This window comes from Drosophila guanche, unplaced genomic scaffold (genome assembly GCF_900245975.1).
Source record: "Drosophila guanche unplaced genomic scaffold, DGUA_6, whole genome shotgun sequence".
NCBI lineage: Eukaryota > Metazoa > Arthropoda > Insecta > Diptera > Drosophilidae > Drosophila > Drosophila guanche.
This window is the reverse complement of record NW_022995744.1, coordinates 3,681,462-3,702,364: the sequence shown is the minus strand read 5'-3', so window position 1 is coordinate 3,702,364 and position 20,903 is coordinate 3,681,462. Positions and strand designations below refer to the sequence as shown.

The following is a 20,903-nucleotide window of genomic DNA, read 5'->3' as shown; positions in this document are numbered from 1 at the left end:
GCGAGGGTGACTCGAAGTATGCTTATAAATTGCTCTAAATAGTACTTTTTCGGCAGTCTTCTTCCTATTCACTTTTCTTCAAGAAGAGAGAAGTATAACATGAGAGAGACAGAGACAGAGCGAGCGAGCGTTTCCAGTGTCGTGTCATTTGTTCGCTTTCTTTATTAGTGTCATGTATTTTTATAGTTCAAAGGACATTTGAATGATTGAATGAACTGTTTGCCCCACAGCCCTGCCCGCTGTCCATGTGGGTTGGCATGCTTGACCAAAATCGAGTTGCGCGAATGATTTCATCCCTTGCAGCGATGGGTTCCATCCCATTCGGTTCCCTATACGTGCGGTCAGCTCCTGCTCCTGCTCCTGGTCCGTGTCCGTGTCCTGGTCAGCGTCGGCGTTGGCGGTCCCAGGCACGTTTCATCATGTTGGTCGGGCGACTATATCAAATAACGACTATTGACTACGCCTGTCCTCTCCTGGCTCCTGGTTCCTGTCGTGTCCTGTAATGTCCTCTCCTGGACTCGCTCTCTGTGAGCACATGTAGGGTTACACGACTCTTTTCCACGCCTGCCCCTGTGGCCCCTGTGGGTGCTCATGATGATGACGATGATGATGTTGTTGTCGCCATCGCCATAACCATCGTCGTAGCCATAGCCATCGCTGTCGTGGCGATGACGAATGAAAATCAATATTTATTAGATTACTTTCGAAATTTTATACGAAAATAGAATTTTTATGACATTTTTTTTTCTTTGGTTTTGCCCTCGGCAAACTTTGGGCCATGTGCTTGGGTTTGGGCGTGTTAAAGTGTTGACGACAATCAATTTTTCCAGCAGACTAGAGATTGTCATCCATACACTATTTAAGCGAGAGAGAAAGAAGTCTTTAAGCTTCTAGGAAACAATGCTAAATGCTTAACCTTTCTACAGATCTAATTACAACTTGTGTCCCAGCTGGATTATATTTTACTGTTTTCCCACTCACCCCTCTTCTTATGACATAATTATAGTTTTAGACAATTATCCCCGTGCATTTCCCTTAATGTCCTTCTCCCGCCCGCACGCTGCCACACATAATATTAAACTTTTCGTGTTCTCCCTTATCTGTCTTTCCAGGTAAGTTGCCATCATCCATTAATACCACCAGCCATCAAATTAGTAAGTACAAAAAACGACCTGCTAACACTCTTTATATTCGTCTCTAGCTGTATAAATCCCCCTGTATCGTCACTCGTCTCCATACCCATCATCCTGCAGACCCTACTCGTACGGTATATTGTAAGGAATATAAACAAATGCATTTTAGTGCCCTCAGTTGACCTCGTTTGGGGCTTGTTTTAATGGCCCGAGGCCCAAGCGATGATGCTACTCACGTGGCTCGAAACTAAAAGCTCCCCTGAGTGTGTCTCCTCCCTCTGCTAGTTTTTGTGTGTCTCTTCCCTCTCCGCCACCTTTGGGAGTCACTTAATTATGAAGCTGCACATGAAGTAAAACGTCATAAAGCGTCGAGTGGAGTTTGGTCTGGACTGGGATGGCTGCCACATACGAGTATATGGGTTGACTTGCGTAGCATCATCAGTCCCCCGGCTGTCTGCCACTTCCTCTCGCAGTTTATCCTTTTTTTCCTGGGCAACTGGAACGGGTCTGGAAACATTCTGCAGTTAATTTTCCGTTGCTAAATAAACTGTTTATGCCATTTATGCCAAAAATTTTTGGCCAAAGCTTGAGAGGAGAGAGAGAAAGCCCAGGATGAAGGATGAAGATGAATGAACCCCAGCTCCAGTTCCATGCATGGGTGTGTGGCTGTATTGGTGTGTGTGTGTGTGTGTGGAGCTGAGAAATTTTTGCATAACCAACAAACAGGGAAGCGAACGCTCCTGCTCATCGTGGCACGCCCTGTGCCCGTTCCTGTTCCTGTTTCTGTGTCTGGTGCGTATTCTCTGTGAACGAAATTGCCCCTTAATTGTGATTTTTCGAACCGACTTTAAGCCGTTCAAGAAATCTGCTTGTAAATAATAAAGTTTTTACCCAATTTAAGGGACACTTTTTAAACGGATTGGGATACGATTAGACGTGCACTGGTCATTTGACCACTTCTCTGGCCGAAACTCATTTTCGTCATTTACATAAAAATAACAACAGTTTTTAATGCAACATACCCAAAATATTAACAGTGCGCACCACTGTTAAGATAACAGCCGTTAAAATCAGCTGTTTGATTTGAACAAGTGAACAAGAATTTTTTTCTGTGCAGATTGGCTAAATTCGTATACAATCGTACAATTATAACTTCAAAGAAGTTTTTAAATTAAAAAAAAAACCGTGCAAGCCTTTTTTATGTAATATGGCATTGCTTTACATATTCCCATAATTTTTTGTTATATTTGAAAATAAAATAAAAATTCGATTTTACACTGAAGAAAAGTTGGTGCCACGCCCATTTTTTCAACACACCTTTCTTTCACCATTATACACTCGTATCAAAAAATATTGTTTCGTTTGGAAGTTATTAGTTTTTGCAACAAAAAGTGGTAAAATGCCCCAGCGTGCAGTGTATCCTGCCTGAGCGAAAACGTTTATCTCCGATTTGACTAGTACTGAGTCCTGAACACATATCGAAAGGATTACCTTTGGTAGTCCCGATGCGACGGTTTTGGATGACTTTTCTGTATTCACTGACCCCTCAACGACTCGAGTGGTGAGTGCACTCACCCAGAGCCGCATGGATTCCCCACCCCCCACCACCCACACCCACACCCACACATACACACACGGGGGACATAATGAATATTTACATAATATTCATACACACACACACACACACACACACGCACATCCTTGCAGCTTTCAACGGCGTACACCCACACACACACAGTTATCCACTGACAATTTGGCAGTCACCGCAATCATAAAAATTTCCACTTCCAAGAATGTGGCGTGGTGGCGGCAGGGAAAACGAGGCCCGTCAGTCAGTCGCCTCTGCGCCTCATTTAAATGCAAATTTTTGACGAGCGGTTTTAACGTTCTTCTTCTTATGCTGCTGGCACTGCTGCTCCCGCAGCCGGTCCTGCCGCTCGTCTGCTGGCGGTGAATGAAAACATTAAAATTAAAAAATAAAAAGCGTAGACTGCTTTTAGGCGGAACTCTCAGGGTGTGTATCTGGAACTGGAGCTGTGTGTACATGTGTATGCGACTGTTTGTGTGCTCGTGAGAATAATTCAAGGTGATAGCTTAATTGAAATATGCTTTTAGGCGCTTTTACACTCCCTCATTTCTCCCCATCTCTTCCATCTACCATCTCCCATTTTGCATACTTCACTTTGTTGTGAAGCACACCGCACCACTCCGCTCTGGGTGCATATTTTATGGAGCTGCGGTCGACCACAGAGAACCGCAAAAAAGAAGAACAGTAGAGCATCGCTGTGATGCCAAATCGGAATACAAACAACAAAAAACAAAAAAAACAGAACTAAAGAGAACTGAAGCTGCTTAATGTTATGCAAAGTGTTTGGGCCTGCGGCATACGTAAACCTACTGGAAAAGGGAGGACCAAACCATGAAGGGACCGACAGAGGCAGGAGCGGAAAGGAGAACGGTGCCGAGCAGAAAGAGATGGCCAGAAATCAGGAAAGGGAATGGGTTCGGAGTGAGGTGAGACGGCGCCATCATCATCTTTAATTGCTAGCCATTTCAATTCTCATTACAACTTCAATTGACTTTCGCCGGATGTGGATGGCTCGGACACAAATGGAGACCTAGAAATTACCTTCAAATGTACCAAAAGGGTAGCAAGAGGCATGATTGACCGACAAAAGGTGTGCGCACTCCATATCGCTCGTTGAAACTGCCATATACATTCATATGCATAAATTGGACATAAAAATACTCCCAGCCAGCATCTCCCAGGAGTCTGGTCTGGGGAAATTTATGCACATAACAGACCCTCCAGTCGACTCCTAAGATACTGCCCCAAGTGCAACATTCTCTGGCATTCACTGAAGTTGATTTTAATGAAAAGCGACAGCCAAAGATGCTCGAGGAATGAATCTGCTTGGCAATTTATAAATTGCCTCAAAAAGCAAAAGCCAAAGAAAAACAAAAGGGAAATTCGGCTTATATTTTATGCAATATGCCACACACCGCGTTTTATTAAGCAAATTACGATGAACGATGCCGGAAAAAAAGAGTCGTCTGCAGAGGAAATGGAACGAGGCAGGAAAAGAATCTCGGCAAGTCCTACTTATGACCTTGGCAAAACAGCCTCCAAAACACACGCACACACACATTTACATTTCTGCTAAGCAATTTGGTAAACAGACTCTCTAGTGAACGCTGCTTCACTCGAAGCATTTTTGCTGCTCTTAACGCACATTTTCATATATAAATTATTAATTTTGTATGCCTGCGTCTGATCCGGGACGGGAACGAGCCGCGTCCATCCCCCAGATGCGGCCTTTGGGAAGGGCTTCCAAAACCGCACTCCTAAACAGGAGAGGTTTGGATCAGGGAGCAGGCGAGCAAAATGCATTTTGTGCTCCATTAAATAATAAAAGCAAACGTGGCAAAGATAGCTGCCACGGATAGCGACTGTCTTGGTGTCTCTGTGTCTCTGTGTCTCTATGTCTCCCTGTCAGACTCAGTTTGTTCGTTATTCCCTCTTCCCACTCGGTGCTTGTGAGTGTGTGTACACACAATAAAAATCTCACACGAAGAGCATAAAAATAAAGCAAAAGATACCCCCAAAGTGGGATTTCCCAAACGCTCTCACTCTCTCTCTCTCTCTCTCTCTCTCTCTAATCTAATGGCAGAGTCAAAGCCCCATTGTGATTTTTAAGTTGGCAACCTTTATGGGAAGTACGAGGATGAGTGCGAGTACGGGCACGAGTATGTGTTTGGCGGAGAGAGTGCATAAATAAGTAAGCAAATGCCTGTCGCTTAAGATTACATGGCAAATAAGCAGTCGGCAGCAGGCACAGAAAGCACTGCAGGACAGGACAACACAGGACAGGACAGCATTTGAATGTGGGGAAGCCCCTACCGCTTACTTGCTTATTCATAGCCAGACCTGGCGGCAAGTGTGTGCCTTGAGGGGGCATAAAAATCAGCATAAACAGCGATTGTTATGGGCTGTGAATGAAGCCTGAGATCAGTCACATAGGAGCACTCAGTTCTGTTGAGGTAATTTCGGCCCACGAAGCAGAAAAAATCAATGACATCGCAATACCGGAGAAGAATCACTTGACAAAGCACCTCTGGCAGTCTTCGAAGCTGGCATTCCCGGTTTCATTTCAATTAAGCTATGAGCTCCTCTCAATGTGCCTCTCTAAACATCAACTCTTGTCCGGAATCATTTGAGAAAACCGAAACAAGGGTTGAAGGGACAGAGTGAAGGGAGATTGACACGCACGTGTCCTTTCCAATGACAAGGGAAATTTTACAACTTTCAAGTTTAATTTGCCAAAAGTAGCAATCAACCAACAGCCAGGCCAGACCCTAGCAGAGACACAACCCCCAAGAAGAGACAGAGGGAGAGGGTGGCTTTTTGGAGGACTAGGAAGGGTGAGAGAGTGCCAACCCTTTCGACCTAATTGCACGAAAGTTGTTAAATGTAAAAATTAAAATGTATAAAATTGTATTCTATATAAAACAGAGACAGAGCTCTCCAACTGTCAGTCACACATTTTCCCTCGCTCCTTCTCACTCAGCCATTCAGTCATTCAGTCAGCCATTCGTTCCTTCATTCAGTCATTTATTTATTCAGCCAGAACGTAGCTTGTTTTATGAGGTGTTAAGTGGGCTTAAATTAAAAGTGAGTGTAGGCGGAATGTGACGAAATGTTTGCATATTTATTCAAGTTATGGCAGACAGAGAGCAAGCTCCTCCACTCCAGAGCTTCCTTCGAAGCCTAGGGCTTTCCTTTGGAAACTTGATTTCTGTTTGTTTCCCGTATGACATGAAGGGGCCACATGTGCGTGTTATAAATTTATATTTAATAAACTTTCTTCTTCTCGCCGAGGCTCAAGTGGGAGTCCCAGTATCTGTGTGTCAGGGATCCACCCCTGCCGGAGATGGCAAGTGACAGGGCAGAGGGCAAAGGAGAACGCTATTAATGAACATGGGAAGTGCCACATCGGTCCCAAGTAACAGTCAGACTTAAGATACAAATCTCTGAATTACGATAATCATGTTATTCTCAGAGTTTTACTCTTACAGTTCCTCTAGCACACTGCACTTTCTCACCGTCCCACCACTTATTTATACATAAAGCCCACTTTATTGACGGATTCGCTTTGTTTGCTTTGGCCACACACTCGTAACACTCTCCCAGAGAACGTGTCAGGGGACACGTGCTAGCATTTCGAGCGGCAGCAGCAAATTGCTTATTAAAATAATAACAAGCCATTCCGGAAAAAAGTGAGACATTGCAGGACTGCAGTCATCCCTCAGATAACTAACCCCTGCCCCAGGGCAGCAGAATAACAGATGTGGAATCAACCCCTATAATTAAATACCCGAAATAAAAGATTTTCCAAGTACTGCCTAAAGTTTTAAAGCTTAATCGCATAGAATGCGGCCTAATATTTGCCGCTTTGATCATAAAATCAAGTTGTTCCCGCTCTCTCGCGCCTCTCTCTACATTGGGAAAGTTCTTGTGTGATGCCTGAGGACCCAAAGAAGCAACTATTATTGACCCAAGAAATAGGACGATTGCCGTGGGAGACAGGACTAAATGAAATATAAATTAATACAATTTTCGGGTCGCTATGCTCAGTTCCTACTCGGTCCGGCCCGTCCGTGTAGTCTCCCTTTTCGCAGCCATATTGACAGCCATCAAGATCAAAGATGTGTTAAGAACATTTGCTCACAAGGAATTTTCGTTTCTTGGTGAGGAGGGGAGAGGAGAGGCCAGGCTAGCAAGCAGAGTGAGAGAGAGAGAGAGCGAGAGCGAGAGCGAGAGAGTAGGAGGTAAATTGAGACATGGACACAGACCAATTTTGTTCATACGGAGCCCAGGGAGCATGGCAAATAAAATAAATGGCAATGAATGACTGAGCAAATGAATAAATGGGAGACATTTTCGCTTTGAAATTCAAATTTCAAAAGTTGTCATGACATTGTGTTTATGACATTTAGTTGCAGCAACCAGAACGAGATGACGATAAAGAGACACACATAGAGGGAGAGAGAGGGAAAGTGAGCGAGAGAGTGTGCTGCTGTCAATTCTTGTTTTTTTACTGCTCATGTTTGAAATGGCGGAACGGGACAGACTGCATATTTAAAATTGAATATTTGCACGCCTTGAGCATTTCAGATTACAAAGATATACTTCACTTATGCGCACACAAATACATTTAAGCGTATCTCTCTCTCCCAGCGTGTGTGTGTCTGTGCGTATGTGTGTGAGAATGTGGGTGTGTCTTGTTGTCATTTGCATGCGCTATATGCTCTGGTACTCGCATGCTATTTGCAATGCTCAAAGCGATCCTAAGCGGTTTTTTCTTGTTGTGTTTTTTGTATGCACAGCACACAAAATTTGCTAGTTGAAAATTGAATTTAAAGAGCTGTACATGTATCTACATATGTACATAGATGAGGCTGTGTAGATTATGAGCAGAGATACGTAGACAGTCATCAAGTATATATAAATGGGATATCAAAGAACTGGGATATGTCAGATGTGTCTTTTGTTCGTTATTCATTTTGTTTTGTTTTTTCATGTATTGGAAAAGCTGTATGTATCATCCTTTATATTAAACCATATTTATAATCGAATCATACCCTAATATAGTCATAACCTGTACGCATCCAATTCCTACACTTATCCATTCCTTAACCCATAATTTTCCATTATCGTACCTGAGGATAAACTGTGCTTTAAATTTAATATGAAATATGAATTTCCATGATTTCATCAACAGTAAGCGAACTGGTGTGGGGTCTGACAGAGATATGAGTTACATATAATGTATCTCGCAGATACATTGGCAGTTGAGCTGTAGCGCGCTGCTGAGAAACGTACGCGATTGCTATTTACAAAAACACGCTACCGTATGCCGCACACGATTTTCCAATTGAACTCACACGTGTACACACACACACACAGATGAGGTTGCAGAGAAACAGATACAGATACACAGAAGATACGGATACAAATAGAGTACTGCAAGTGGGTACAGGAGGGCTGGGGGGCTGGCCAGACAAATGCAGTGCTCATGTAGGAGCGAGCCTGCCAATGATGCAGTCGTGCATTCAATCGCTGCGTCGTCACCTCAGCGAGCGAGTACGGACCACAGAGCCCGGACCTGGGGACTCGGAACTGTGGACTGTGGACTGACTGCCCGAAATCATTTCAAGTTAATAATAAATGGAGCATCATCATCAGACATCAAACCCGAAGAGCAAATATCGAGTATCCTTTTGGTTCTCGGTCTGTTTGTGTTTGCGTTTGTGTTTGTCTGTCTCTCAGTCTCCACATTGGAATGTTTGCACTGCCATTGATTTACTTTTGGCATGAGTTTTTCAATTTGTAACCCGAGCAGCGGCGCCTGCTCCATGTCGTATAATGAGCTGTTGCCTCGAGTACTGCCCCTTATGTGGCACGAATCAATTAACATACGTGCCAAGCATTAGAAGAAGAGTGTGAAGCGAGGAGGCTCTCGGCTCGAGGCTCGAACCGAGACTGACTTGGCAATATTTCAATTAAATTTTTTGTGTTGCCTGTCTAAATGGATATTTATGCTTATCATGCTTATGGGAGGGAAGTTCACATTAGACTAAAAGTCAAGAGGCTGCCAACATGCCAGCTCAATTGACAGTCCCGGCCAAAGCGGAACCGTGTGTATATGTCCAATCCTTATGCTCGTATACATCAGTATACATGAGTATTCACGAGTATCTATATATTTCTTATACATACTGTCATCCTGTTGACAGCCAAGGTAGGCCACATATACACAATCACATACACAAATACACATGAGTGGATGCGTGTTTGTTGCCCTTAACAGACATTTTCACAGTCGAGTGCGTTGTTTGGGCCCAGCCTCGGCTGAATCTCTCCTGACTCTTTGCTTTTGGGGTCTTCCAAGTAATTTGTAGCATTTCTAGCACGCCTGCTGGTATGCAGCAAAAATCCTCCAGATTGCCATTACATAAGCTGCTGAATTGTGGGGCAGGGGGTCCGGAACCGGTCCTTATTCTCGATTGCTTGGCCTGAGAGGTAGGTTAGGATTTTAATGCCGCTCAACCCCCAATCGTCAGCAAAAGCAATCAAATGGGTCATCGCCCCAAAAGCGTAGGCATTAAATGTATGCCTCTGCCTAACCAAAGAGGCACAGAAACCTAAGAGTAACCACCGACCCACCGGACTTTTAATTAAAATATTTGTATTTGAGGCACGAGATATTGGGAAGACGAATTTTAAAGTCAGTCCTACATTACGCAATCGTAATCGATAATTCAGAGCCACACAGCACGACAGGACACACCGTCAGTCAGACAGGCGTCCGTCTTCTCCAGGCAAATTAGTAATTTCTGCAAAAGGTTCGTCTGCCAGTGTCGGCGAAGGAATGGGGACGGAATGGAGGCCCAAAGGTATTGATTAGCTTTCGCTGGGCATTTGGTTGGGCAATAAATTACCAAAACTAATGTTTGTCTGACGCTGGCCCCAAAGTTTGCCTAATTAATGGCAAACCTTTCAAAGGGCTACACCTTGTTCCATATTCCATTTTTCGCTGCCTCGGCATCAGGAGTAAATAGAACATTTTTGTGAATTCGTACCCGGACTCGGTCTCGGACTGAGCCTAGTCGAGCCGGTGATTAGCATGCGTTAAAATGGCGTTAAATGTGTAACGGAAACGGAAACGAGTTGGGACAAACACGCGGACATGCTTTTACTTTAATTTCTTTGCCATAATAAAAATGTCATAAATATTTGGCATTGCCGTGTGTCCCTGTCTTTGCCTTTGTCTGTCTCTCTTTCGCTCTTGCTTCCGTGTCCTTCGCTGTGTGTTAATTTTTTCTAATTGTCTAGAATTTAGATAATTACATGCCATTAATTATTTACATAATAATAACATTCCCCTTCCTCTACGCATTTTTCTCCCCTTTTCTCGCGCTTCACAATTTTGCGGTTGACTTGAATGAGGGGCGCACCCACTCACATGTACAGAAATGCATAGGTACGAGTATAGGTGAGCACTGTATTCAGTAATACAGTAGTAGTGGTTGGGGGGAAGTAAAATTAAATTTACATAATTTATGACTTACTCAGCAGTGTTTCATGGGCGTTGTGTTGCATAATTTTAGGCATTTTTGTTTATTGCGGCGTAAAATTTGAATTATGAATCAGGAATAGGCTCCCGTTCCACTCTTCTTCCACCCCCCCTTTCCCTTTTCCACCCATTTCTTCCACAGTTGTTTCCGTGTAAGGGTTACATTCTGAGGTTATTAGTAATTTATTTGCATATTTTGTGGGCATTGGACAGAACGGTGGAGAGGTGAGCCGCAGCTTGACGGACAGGAGCAGGAACTCAAGTGTCATACGGCAGTCAAGTGTCGTGTCTTGAATGAAATACGCTTTGAGTTGGGTCGCCAAGGTGGGGCAGGTGTGTAGGATGTGTCCTGGCTTTAGCTTGGGACTGGAACTTGCGTTGGAAATGTGCCTGGGGTACGGATAAGAACTGTTCTAATTAAAGATTCGACGTTTTTTTTATGGCCTCTTCTTCTATTTTTCACTATACCCACTATGCCACTCCCTATTACCGATAGATAACAGCTCTCGTGCTGGCCAATCTGTTGTCTGGCCCTCGATAATATATGAACCAATAAACATTTCTCATGCCATGATTGCTGCCGGCCACCGCTCTCACCGCTCTCACCGCTCTCTACTCTGGTCGTGGGTTCAATGCCAGACTCCGAGCAACTTTAATTGCCACTTGCTAATTGCAAACTCCCACAGACCCAGTCCGAAAAGCGGACCATTACATACAGATGCCATATTTCATACATCAGAGATACATAAGGAATATAGATATTTTCCCCATTGAGCATGTCCCAGACAACATAAAAAATGGCAGAAACAGCCACTGATTAGTATCAAAGGGAAGTGTGCAGGGTGTGGGTGGAAGGATGGATGATACAGTTGCGGTTGGTTGTTTGCCCTGTAGCTAAAGCTGAAGCTGGAACTAGAGCTGTAACTGAGGCTAGAGCTGAGGCTCCACAGCTGGGCTGTGGAGAGCAGTGAAAAACTTTTGATTAAGCTGCAGTTATGGCAGGTTGTTGGAGAAAGAGCATAGGCAGCCTTCGGGACGCAGCAGCAGGAACAGGAGCAAAAGCAGGAGCAGGAGCTACAAGCTTTTGTTTTGCTTGCTTGTTCGTTAGTTTGTTTTGCTTTTACCGCTATCTCAAAAATCTCCCTTTTCTGCGACTCCCTTGTGCCCCAAACCCACACACATAGACACACATGACAGATGCTTAGGGCAACATTGTCTACTTTTATGTGCTTTGCCAGTGACAAATTTGAGCAGCGACGACTACCCGTATCTGTATGCCGCAAGAGAGTAAAAAAAATAACAAACTTTTGAATAAAACTTTGATGATTTTTGTTAGAAAAGAAGCGAAGCGACGCTGCGTTTTCAATAAGCAGAGTTATCCTAGTACCCCAGCCCTCCCCCCCCCCCACCCTTTGGCTAGCCCCATAAAATATTACTTTTCTATCAACAAAACTTGCCGGGGAACCCACTCAATTCGAAACCATTTTCCAAACTATCATCATCATCCTCGTCGTCGTTGTCGTGGAGAAAGCATAATAAAAATCGCTCTTCATGTGTTTCAGTTCGACAGAGGGCAGAGAGGCAAAGTGCGGGTTAGTGAGGCTGACTGCTGCCATAACAAAGCCATAAAACGTAGTTTTAATTGCATTTTCGTTGTTCCGTTTTATGGAGTTCGACTAGCGCATGCAGGGGCACCAGAACATGGCCGAACAGACCAACAAGAACACCCCAGGAGTGACCAGAACGGAACAGAACCGAGCAGAAAGCTTCGGCTTTGGACTGGTTCAATGCGCAGCATTCTAATTGCATAGTGGGATAGGAGGGAGAGGAGGGGACAGTGTGGAAGGCACTTACGGCTTGCCTGATCTGGGTGGGATCTCTGGGCCGTGCCCCCTAGTGCACCCAGGCAATGTCCCATCCGCTCGCTGTCTCAGCGCACTTCGCTCTCTGCTCACTTAGCGCTCAGGCATCATAAACTAACGCAGTTTATGGGTTCATGCGCCGCAGACAGGGAGCGACAGATACAGGGGAGAACACGCACACAATCACACACACACTGTGCACACAGCACTTGGCCAAGTTGGCACTTTTGGCCATTGCATATGCGTAGGCGGCGACACTGCGGCTAGCCTGTGGCCCACTGGCCCTATCTTGGACATGCTGGGGCGCTAAAATTTGCGGTTTAACGTTGCCACTGGCGCCTGTCGACTCTCAACTGTGGCTGCACTGTCACAACCCCAACCTCAACCCCCCACAGACACTTTGTCATAAGCAATTGCCAAGGGTAATTGTGTCGAGGCAGGCATCTTTTGATTCCATTCCTTTAGAGCATGGGCGAAAAGAGAACGATTTAATTAATATTTTGACTCTCAAAGGCTTCGTTCAGCTTTTGGCAACATTTAAATTTAAAATTATGTGCGTTAATTACGCTCCCAAAGAAAGTTGTCGGTAAGGGGAGTCCTTGCTCTGGCTCTTGCTCTGGCTCTTGCTCTCGATCTTGCTTCTGCTGGCGGTAATAATTAGCCAGGCTTTTGTAGAGATACAAAGTGAGGGATGCCTTAGAAGGGCTGCCGAAAAGAAAAAGTTCCAGAGTACTCGGAAGAACTCAGAGAAGTGCAATGAAAGCACTCGGCACTCATGTGGCTGCCAGAGAATGCTTTGACTTTGGCTAAATTTTCCAAGAAAATTCTTCCATAAATTGCCTGGTAGTTCATTAGCCAAAAGAAGAAGCGGGACATCATTATTGAATGCTGCCTTTGCTGTTGCATTGATTTTCTGTTTGTTCGGCTTACAAGTGAATAGCTGCGGGCTTTTTCAGATGCTGCTGGCTCTGAGCATTTCTTGTACTGAAAACATTTTCCAATTTATTAAACCACGACACATCAATCATTCATCAGCAGCAGGAGCATCAGGAGCATCAGGAGCAGCCAAAGCTGAGGCAACCCCCAAGAGAGGAGAACGTGGGACTAAATGAACATTTTTCGGTTAAACATTGGTTTAAAATCTGTGGCGTCACCCGGCCACCCATCCTTCCACTCCATTCCACTCCACTCCAGTCTCTCTCTCTCTCTCTTTATCTTTGCCTGCCCCCCGCATCACTGTCAACAACATGGTGCTGCCGTCGACATCGCCTGTATATAAAATCCACAAGGCTTCAGTTCATCGACCACTTAATTTATCCAGCTGAGCTTTGAGTAAGGCAAAAGCGCATTTGTGTGTTGTCTGGCCAAGAGTGATGAAGTGGGAAGTGGTGAGAGGGGAAACGAGAGTGAAAGAGAGATGTAGAGAGAGAAGTGGGGGGATGGTTCAGCATGCCTTTGGTCAGACAGAGAAATGCACTTAATTGCCGTGCCCCCGCCACGCCCTGTTTAGTGTGGAGTAACGATTAAAAAATCAACCAGCCAAAAATAAAGTGCAACGTGCATTTAGGCGCGCTGCCTAGTGGTCCTGGTCCACCCTCGTCCCCTCGTGTGGTGGAGGGAGCTGCACTCATTCATTATGCATTAATGTAAATACGGTAAATGTTGTCCAATCATTAACATAATTGAATTACAAACAAGCTGAGGAGAGAGGCCCAAAATTTCGGTTGCATGCGCGTGCATAAATCGCAATTTTAATTACTTGCCTCAGACTAATGGATTGTTCCAAAAAACATACATACACACAACTTAAGGGCAGTGGCAGACGGGGTACAGAGAGAACACCGATTCGGCTATGACATTAAATATTTCATAATACAAAAAGAGCCCTCGCTCTCCCAGCCACTCCCTCACGGTTATATAAAGCAATTGAATTTTGCAGTTAAAAGCTTCAATCATTTTCAATTGCCGCAAACTAATGGATGATTATAAAATATTCATGCGACAAGCGACAGGCGATGAGACGACAGACTTCCATGCGGCTAATGACAAGCAAAGGCAAAGGACCAGGCCCAGGCCCAGGCACAGAACTGTGCTCAGACCCAGGACACAGTCACCTCAGCTTGCCCCTGACTTGCCCTGGGCCACGTTGATGAGCCAATCTAAGACCAGGAAGCCCAGGGGCGTTGCCAGAGCCGCCCCCTTTCCATCTGTGAGCGGTGCAAATAAATTACACCTGCGAAGGGAGAGAGAGCCGTTGTGGTATCCCCACCTTTTTGGTTATTGATTTGCTTGGGTTTTTGCGGTTTTCGGGGAGGAGTGGTGCGGACGAGGGTGGACACTCGATTCGAACACTCGGTATAAAGCCCTCAATTAAGTTTTATTTTAATGCATTTCATTTGAACGTCTTTTAATGGGATTTTTCGTGCTCCGGCACTGCCATATTACTCATTTGCCATAAACCAAAAGGTGACCACAACACGTATCCCTGTCCCAGACCCAGTTTCAGACCCAGATCCAGTCGCAGATCCCACTCCCCACAGCAGAGTGGAAGAGCAGAACAGAGAGAGAGAGAGAGAGAGAGCGGATGAGTGGAGGAGTGGACGAGGGAGGAGAACGTTAAGTGTTGGCTGGCCAGAATCGACATGGGTCGCTTGGGTGAGATTTAAGCTTTAATGATGCATGAAGCGGCACAGGATGTGGCTGCCCAGTCGTGGGTAAAAGGCAATGAGCGCAAATGTGCAGAGGAGAGCCAGGGAGAGACAGAGACACAGAATGGCAGGGTGGCTGCTGGGGAGACAGGACATGACAGGAGATGGGTTTGCATATTGAGTGCCATTTAAATGCTTCAAAATGCTTCGCTGGCCAAATGTGTTTTTGGAGGTGTTTATGAAGAGGTTCTATTCCACTGCTCCACACAGCTCACAGTATGGTGATGGAATTTCAGGGGGGGGGGGGGATCAAATGGGGAGACTAATAGCATCCTCCTCTGCCAGTATCATTATCGCATAATCTCATACTCATACTCATCGAAACTATAATGCCACCCCGATATTAATTTCGATATTTTTTCTCTTTCCTTTTTTTTCCCTTCCAGATGAACCGTGCTTTACAGCTGAAGCCAGCTGAAAATGAAAGTCGCAGCGGTAAGTTCTCGATTTCTGAATTATCTTTTTATATTTCATATATAAATGTGGACTCCCTCCCATACGCATGGGTGGAAAATCAATCAAGCCTCTCCATAGGTGACCCAAAATAAATAATTCGAAAAAAATATGACCCGTCTTTCGCTGTGGGCAAAGTTTTTGGGCCAAAGTAGTCGGCCAAAAAACGCTGAGCCAGCACAAGTTTCTATATCCCGCATCTAAGTGTGTGTTACCCCACTCTCGCATACACACTCTCTTTCTCTCTGTGTCTCTCCCTGTGCCATTCTTTTTTCAACACCTACAACACACGTCAGCAGAAATTACGAGCGCACTTCGATAAACTGTCAAAACTGTCTGCAAAAATTTGACATTTCAGAAAAGAAAAAAAGGAAAACAGCATCAAAATCGAAAACCTCAAAAAAATGCTTGGAAATGGTAGAGAAAATGGGAAAAGCGTATAGCAAAACAACGTTCGACTGTCAATGGCAGTTGGGCCGGTACATACAGTACAGGGCCCGTGAGTGTGAAGAGAGAGCAGGAGGCGGAGGCCGAGCGCTGGCCAGGGCGCCATATTGTTTTTACCGGGACCCTCACACAGTTGTCGTGTTTCACGCTTGTTTGTGACAGCCCATCGACCCAGGAAGCCCTCCAGAACCCGGCATACCCATCCCCCGCCCTGCCAATGGGGATGGAAAAAAGAATGATAAAGATTTGCATAATTTACACAGCACTTCAACTTTGTTTTTGGGTCAGCTGCCCGCCCGAGTAGTTGTTGCTTTGATAAACTTATTGACAGGCTCATTATGCAGCCGGGGTTTTCAAAAGTAATTTCAATATTTCTCCCCTTACTTAGGGTGAGCGCTTAGCTCGTCACAAAACCCTGCCTCATTATCCTTTCTCCTGGCTTTGGCAGGGACTTCTGCAGAGGTGCAATCGTACAAGAGTATGGTACACATTTCGCAATCAACCCGTGCTGCCCGGGGGCCCGGAATCCATCCAGAAGTTGCAGGAGTCGCAGGAGTCAGTGCACTCTACAATCTTTTAAGACATTTTGCAGCTGGCATCGCTTATCACAGCAGAGAGAACCGGAGCAGCGCCCCAAAATGTCCATTGCACAAATTGCTTGTGCACACACACTCTCAGCCAGGTCCACACTTTGCTCGTTGGTTGGTTGGGGCAGACACAGCCATTGCTCATAACAGTCGCAGTCGCTGTCTCCGTTGCTGGTTGCTGGTGGCTGTGGCAAGAACCTTGACAAAGTTGATGTGTCAAATCAGCAGCCAACGAGCGTTGAGCGAACGCAGAGCGAAAGATGCCATTCAGGCAGCCAGGCAGTGACAGTCAGTGGTGGTGGGTCCGGCCCTCCTCCGGATGACCTTTAAACTTTGCCAAAGGACATGAAAGCACTAATCGTTACGTTGCTCCTTTCTTTATTCATTCATTCATTCTTTTGGCTGCTTCGATTTCGCTTTGCTTTCGTTCTTCGGCTCTGGCTCTGGCTCTGTCTCTGGATCTCTTTCTCTCTCTGTCGCTGGCTCGGCGGCAACAATTTAAACTTTCCTAATCCGCTGGGGATTGGAAACTTCAAGCTGCACAAGCAACTGAACTACGCTCTGGCAACTTGCTGGCAATCTGTCCGCACAATTGTGGACCTGGTCCTGAACCAGAACCTGGACTAGGGCTAGGAGTACAGCTAGGACGCAATCAAGTCGACATTTTTGTTTGTTGCTTTGTTGGCGGCTTGTCGTCCCCCTCCCTTGGCATTCCCGGGCCCGTCTTCATCACTCGAGTGGGAACAAATTTCTAAGAAATTAAAGCGCTAAACTTTTTTGGGCCCCTATCAGCAACGCACTTGGCAAATCTGCACCGAGTCCTTTGCTTCTTGCTCAACCCTCTTGGCGGAGACTTTTGACTTGTCCTGTTTGTGTGTGTGCTTGTGCTAGGAGGAGGGATCTTTTGGCTTTGGGTTTAGGCCAAAATGCAATTAGACAAGGACAAGTTTAATTGCTTGGTCGAGAGTCCTGATATCCTGCAGGCTGCTGCAAGCTTCACCCGCTGACATTTACATTTTTCGGCCGCACAAAGAAGTTTAATTTATTTAAACTCAAATCAAGCATGAAATGTGTGAGAGAGCGATGAGGGGCATGAATACACTTTTTACTGTTGACAAGTGCGAAGAGAAAAGATGATTTAGGAGGTCTCTTCTGCCTCTTTTGGGTTCTGTTTCCCTTTTGGGCCCTTTCCCTCCTGCCTTCAATCCACGTAACTTCATCAATTTTAACTTACTAGAGGGCAGAGTAGGACTTGGTTGACATGTCCATGCGTTGACCAAACCCCAAACACAAGCCCTGAAAACTGAGATACGAAATCACAAATTGTTGCCGTTGTCTTTCAACCGTTGTCACTGGTCCTTGGCCCTGCTCTGTCCGTCGACAACGTTTGCCGCATTTGCAATCGTCTCTGCCATCACTGAGTCTGATGATTTTCGTTTCATTGCCACACACACAGAACAGACATTCACACACACGCATACATCCCATGCTTAGTTATTTATCTTGATATTCCTCCTCACACACATCCATCCCATGCCTCATCATTATCAAACTCATATTGTCGTCTGCCTGCCCTTTCTCTCTCTTACTCTCTCCGCACTCTCTTTCTATCTCTTTTTCGCTTTCACGCGTAATTTGTACTTGTCTAACACGTAATGATGTCACGTAAATTGCATACTTTCGCTTACGTTTACGTTGACGTGTTACGTTAGCTCTGGCTCTGCTTTTCCCTGCGACTTAAAGTCAAATTAATATCATACGACCCCTGAGCAAAGAAAATCTGCCAGTGCCTTTACTCTCTGCTCGGCATACAAACATAAATTTTGAAATCCCCGCCGTTTCCTCACGAACACTTTTACACATACTTTCACAGCCAAACACACATATACAGGCAGGCTCACACTCGTACTCACACAGATTTATGTTTCTAACTACGCATTAATTTCCTTACCTTTATCTCGGCCGGGTCTTCGCTTGACTCCTTGTCACACGTCAGTAAATCAGATGCCGTTGCCCAGCTCTACGCTTCCCGTCTGCCCGTCTTCCCGTCTCGTCTCTCATTCATCATACTTATAAATATTCATTTCCTGCTGTGGTGCCGCAGGGGAATACTCCAAAGGGAAGCGCGCTGCTACAAAAATGATTGCAAAAGATTAAAAATCAACTCCATAAAAATGCTCTCGCACCTTGCACCTGATGATAAATGACAAACGAAAATTAACAAAGCAGCCCCAACCTCTAAAAAAAGAAAGAGAGAGTGCGTGTAGAGCCGAACCTTAAAGAAAACTGAAGGCACATATGTGGAAAATTCCCGAGCAGAAAACTTTCGCAGAGCTCATTATAGACACCGTCTCATCAAATTGAAAAGCAATGAGCTATGAGAGGGAAACCTTCGAAGCCGGAGCACACACCAAACACATATCCCCTGCTAATAAGCATTCTGCCAAAAGTTGTAGGGCGAAAAACTAATAATAATAATACGCAGAGTTGGCCCGAAAAACTTTTCTCATTTTGCTTTCATTCCCCTAGTCTTCATCGCAGCTCTGCCCTTTCGCCTGATTACCCATTTGAATTGTATTCGCTGGCAATTTGTGTTGCCTACTTTCGGGCGGCCACTCAGTTCTGATCCGAATTTTTATTTCGGCATAAAGTTAGCGACAACATTCCAATCTACCTGCGATACCTCCAGCTCTCTGCTCCTTCTACTGCTGCTGCGACCTTATTAGTGTCAACATTTTTATGGCAGCTCGGAAAGAATGCCATACAATTTGATTAATACCAATAAGGGGCGACAAATTCAATTGAATTTGTAATATAGATTGACTGGCACTGACGATTGGCTTCAGCTGCGGCTGCGACTCCTTTTATCTGTCCCACATGTGTACCCCCTGGCAGTGTGGAGGTATGGTGGTTTTGGCGGCTTGAAGTTTTTGGGGGAGTGCAAATTAAAAGAGACGGCACGGCAAGATGCGAAGGCCAGGATATTCACCACTAAGCCCCAAACAACAAAGCCTCTGAGGCCAGACAAAAGGCATAAATAAAGCGAAGCACATCCAACAGTGGCAGCAGTACGCCTAAAAGCAGACATCAATTTCTGCCATACTGCGTTTTTCTTTTCTCCTCCTTTCTGTCGATTTTCTTTCACCGCTCCTCTGCTTCAGCGGTCGGTGGTCGGGAGGGGCTCAATTCTTTAATCAGCTTAAATTCACACGTACCAAAAGCGACGCATAGCCATTGATTGGAGGCTTACCCCCAGTCGCTTCCACTCCTCGTTTGGACCCAGCCTTCTTTTGCTTTTATCAAAGCCAGTTCAAAGGCTCGTATGTGTATTTAGGCTTTTATTGTTTTTGACCTTTTTTTTGCGAGACGAAATAAAAATCGATTTTTCTTCACACACTCACTGACACACACAGATACATCTAACTCAGGAAAGAAAGGAAAAAAGGGAGGAAAAGCGAGCCAAAATAAAAGTAAATCACAAGCATCGCTGCTGGCAGCATTCGCAAGTTCAAATAAGCGATAATAAGTATTTATAGGCGGGCAAACAGATTCGGGTTCGGTACATAAGGCCCCCCGAACAGCCTGCTAAATGCGTTTTAATGTTTTTTAAACTTTTCCCTACTGTCTGCGCTTTGCTTCTTCTCTGTTCTCTTTAATATTTAAGTATACTTTTAGGCGGAGTTTTTCCTCCGTAGTTTCTTTCCTTCGACAGTTTTGTCTGCGCATCATTTTTCTTCGTTGCTTGATTTTGTTTTTACGAGCGACTGAAGCCTGTCAATTGGCTGAATGCCTCGTAAAACTGCCAGAGGCCTATGAGGCAGAGGCAGCTTTCGCTTTCCCCTTCCCTCCGAAGGCAGCAGAAAAACGGAGAAAAAGAAAACGATTTGTTATGTTTTCGCTCAGGCAGCGTGGAACAAGAAAAGGAAGCACACAAAAACAACGAAAAAATGGGCATGCCCTCTCGCTCTCACACATTTTCCCGCTGTTTTCCTTTTAGTTTGTTATTTTGTTTTCTTTTGGCCGCTGCTTAGGCCTGCCAAATGTCATCATTAGCGTTTCAATTGCCATTTTAGTCCGTGACACTTGAAACATTTGCATAAAATACCAAAAGTCAAGTTGGTTAGCGTCAATATTGGGGGAAGATTCTTTGATGTTTACCTTAGTGCCTTTGAGGAGAGACCTACAAAGAGAAGACAAGGAAACGCTCTTACTGGGATTATCTTTGGAGAGAATTGAGTTCTCCGGCAATGGTTTCTATTTATTTTCTTTGCGAGCTCTCAAATATATTCCCATCCGAACTTTGAGCTGCCCTCAGTCCCAGGCAGAGCACTTGCAGCGGAGCCCTATTCAATTTATTGCCGCATTCTGCCTTATTGAATAGAGTTGACGCGGCTTAACCATGATTAAGTCCCCCTTTCTTATGGATACCCCCACTTCCGTTCGACTTCTCGTGTCCCTCAGTCAGGGGCCCCCCGCTGGACACTGTACACAAAACATTTCTTTTTAGCTGATCTTATCGGCTCGGCAATTGTCTGACGCTTTTTGCCTTTTCCATTGCCATTGGAGAAGGTCCTTC

General features: G+C 45.1%; 1 protein-coding gene across 23 annotated transcripts in view; it reads left to right on the top strand.

The window, feature by feature from the left end:
• LOC117579758 (CUGBP Elav-like family member 4) overlaps nucleotides 1-20,903 on the top strand; it is a 259,483-nt gene that overhangs the window by 143,468 nt on the left and 95,112 nt on the right. For 11 of the 23 annotated variants that reach the window (XM_034265806.1, XM_034265796.1, XM_034265802.1 and 8 more), the window contains exon 2: nucleotides 15,227-15,275. In XM_034265806.1, coding sequence (XP_034121697.1) covers nucleotides 15,227-15,275 — 49 coding nt within the window. Of the gene's footprint in view, nucleotides 1-1,112; nucleotides 1,155-15,226; nucleotides 15,276-20,903 lie in introns of all 23 variants that reach the window. The other 12 variants (XM_034265795.1, XM_034265790.1, XM_034265810.1 and 9 more) reach the window with 2 other exon arrangements.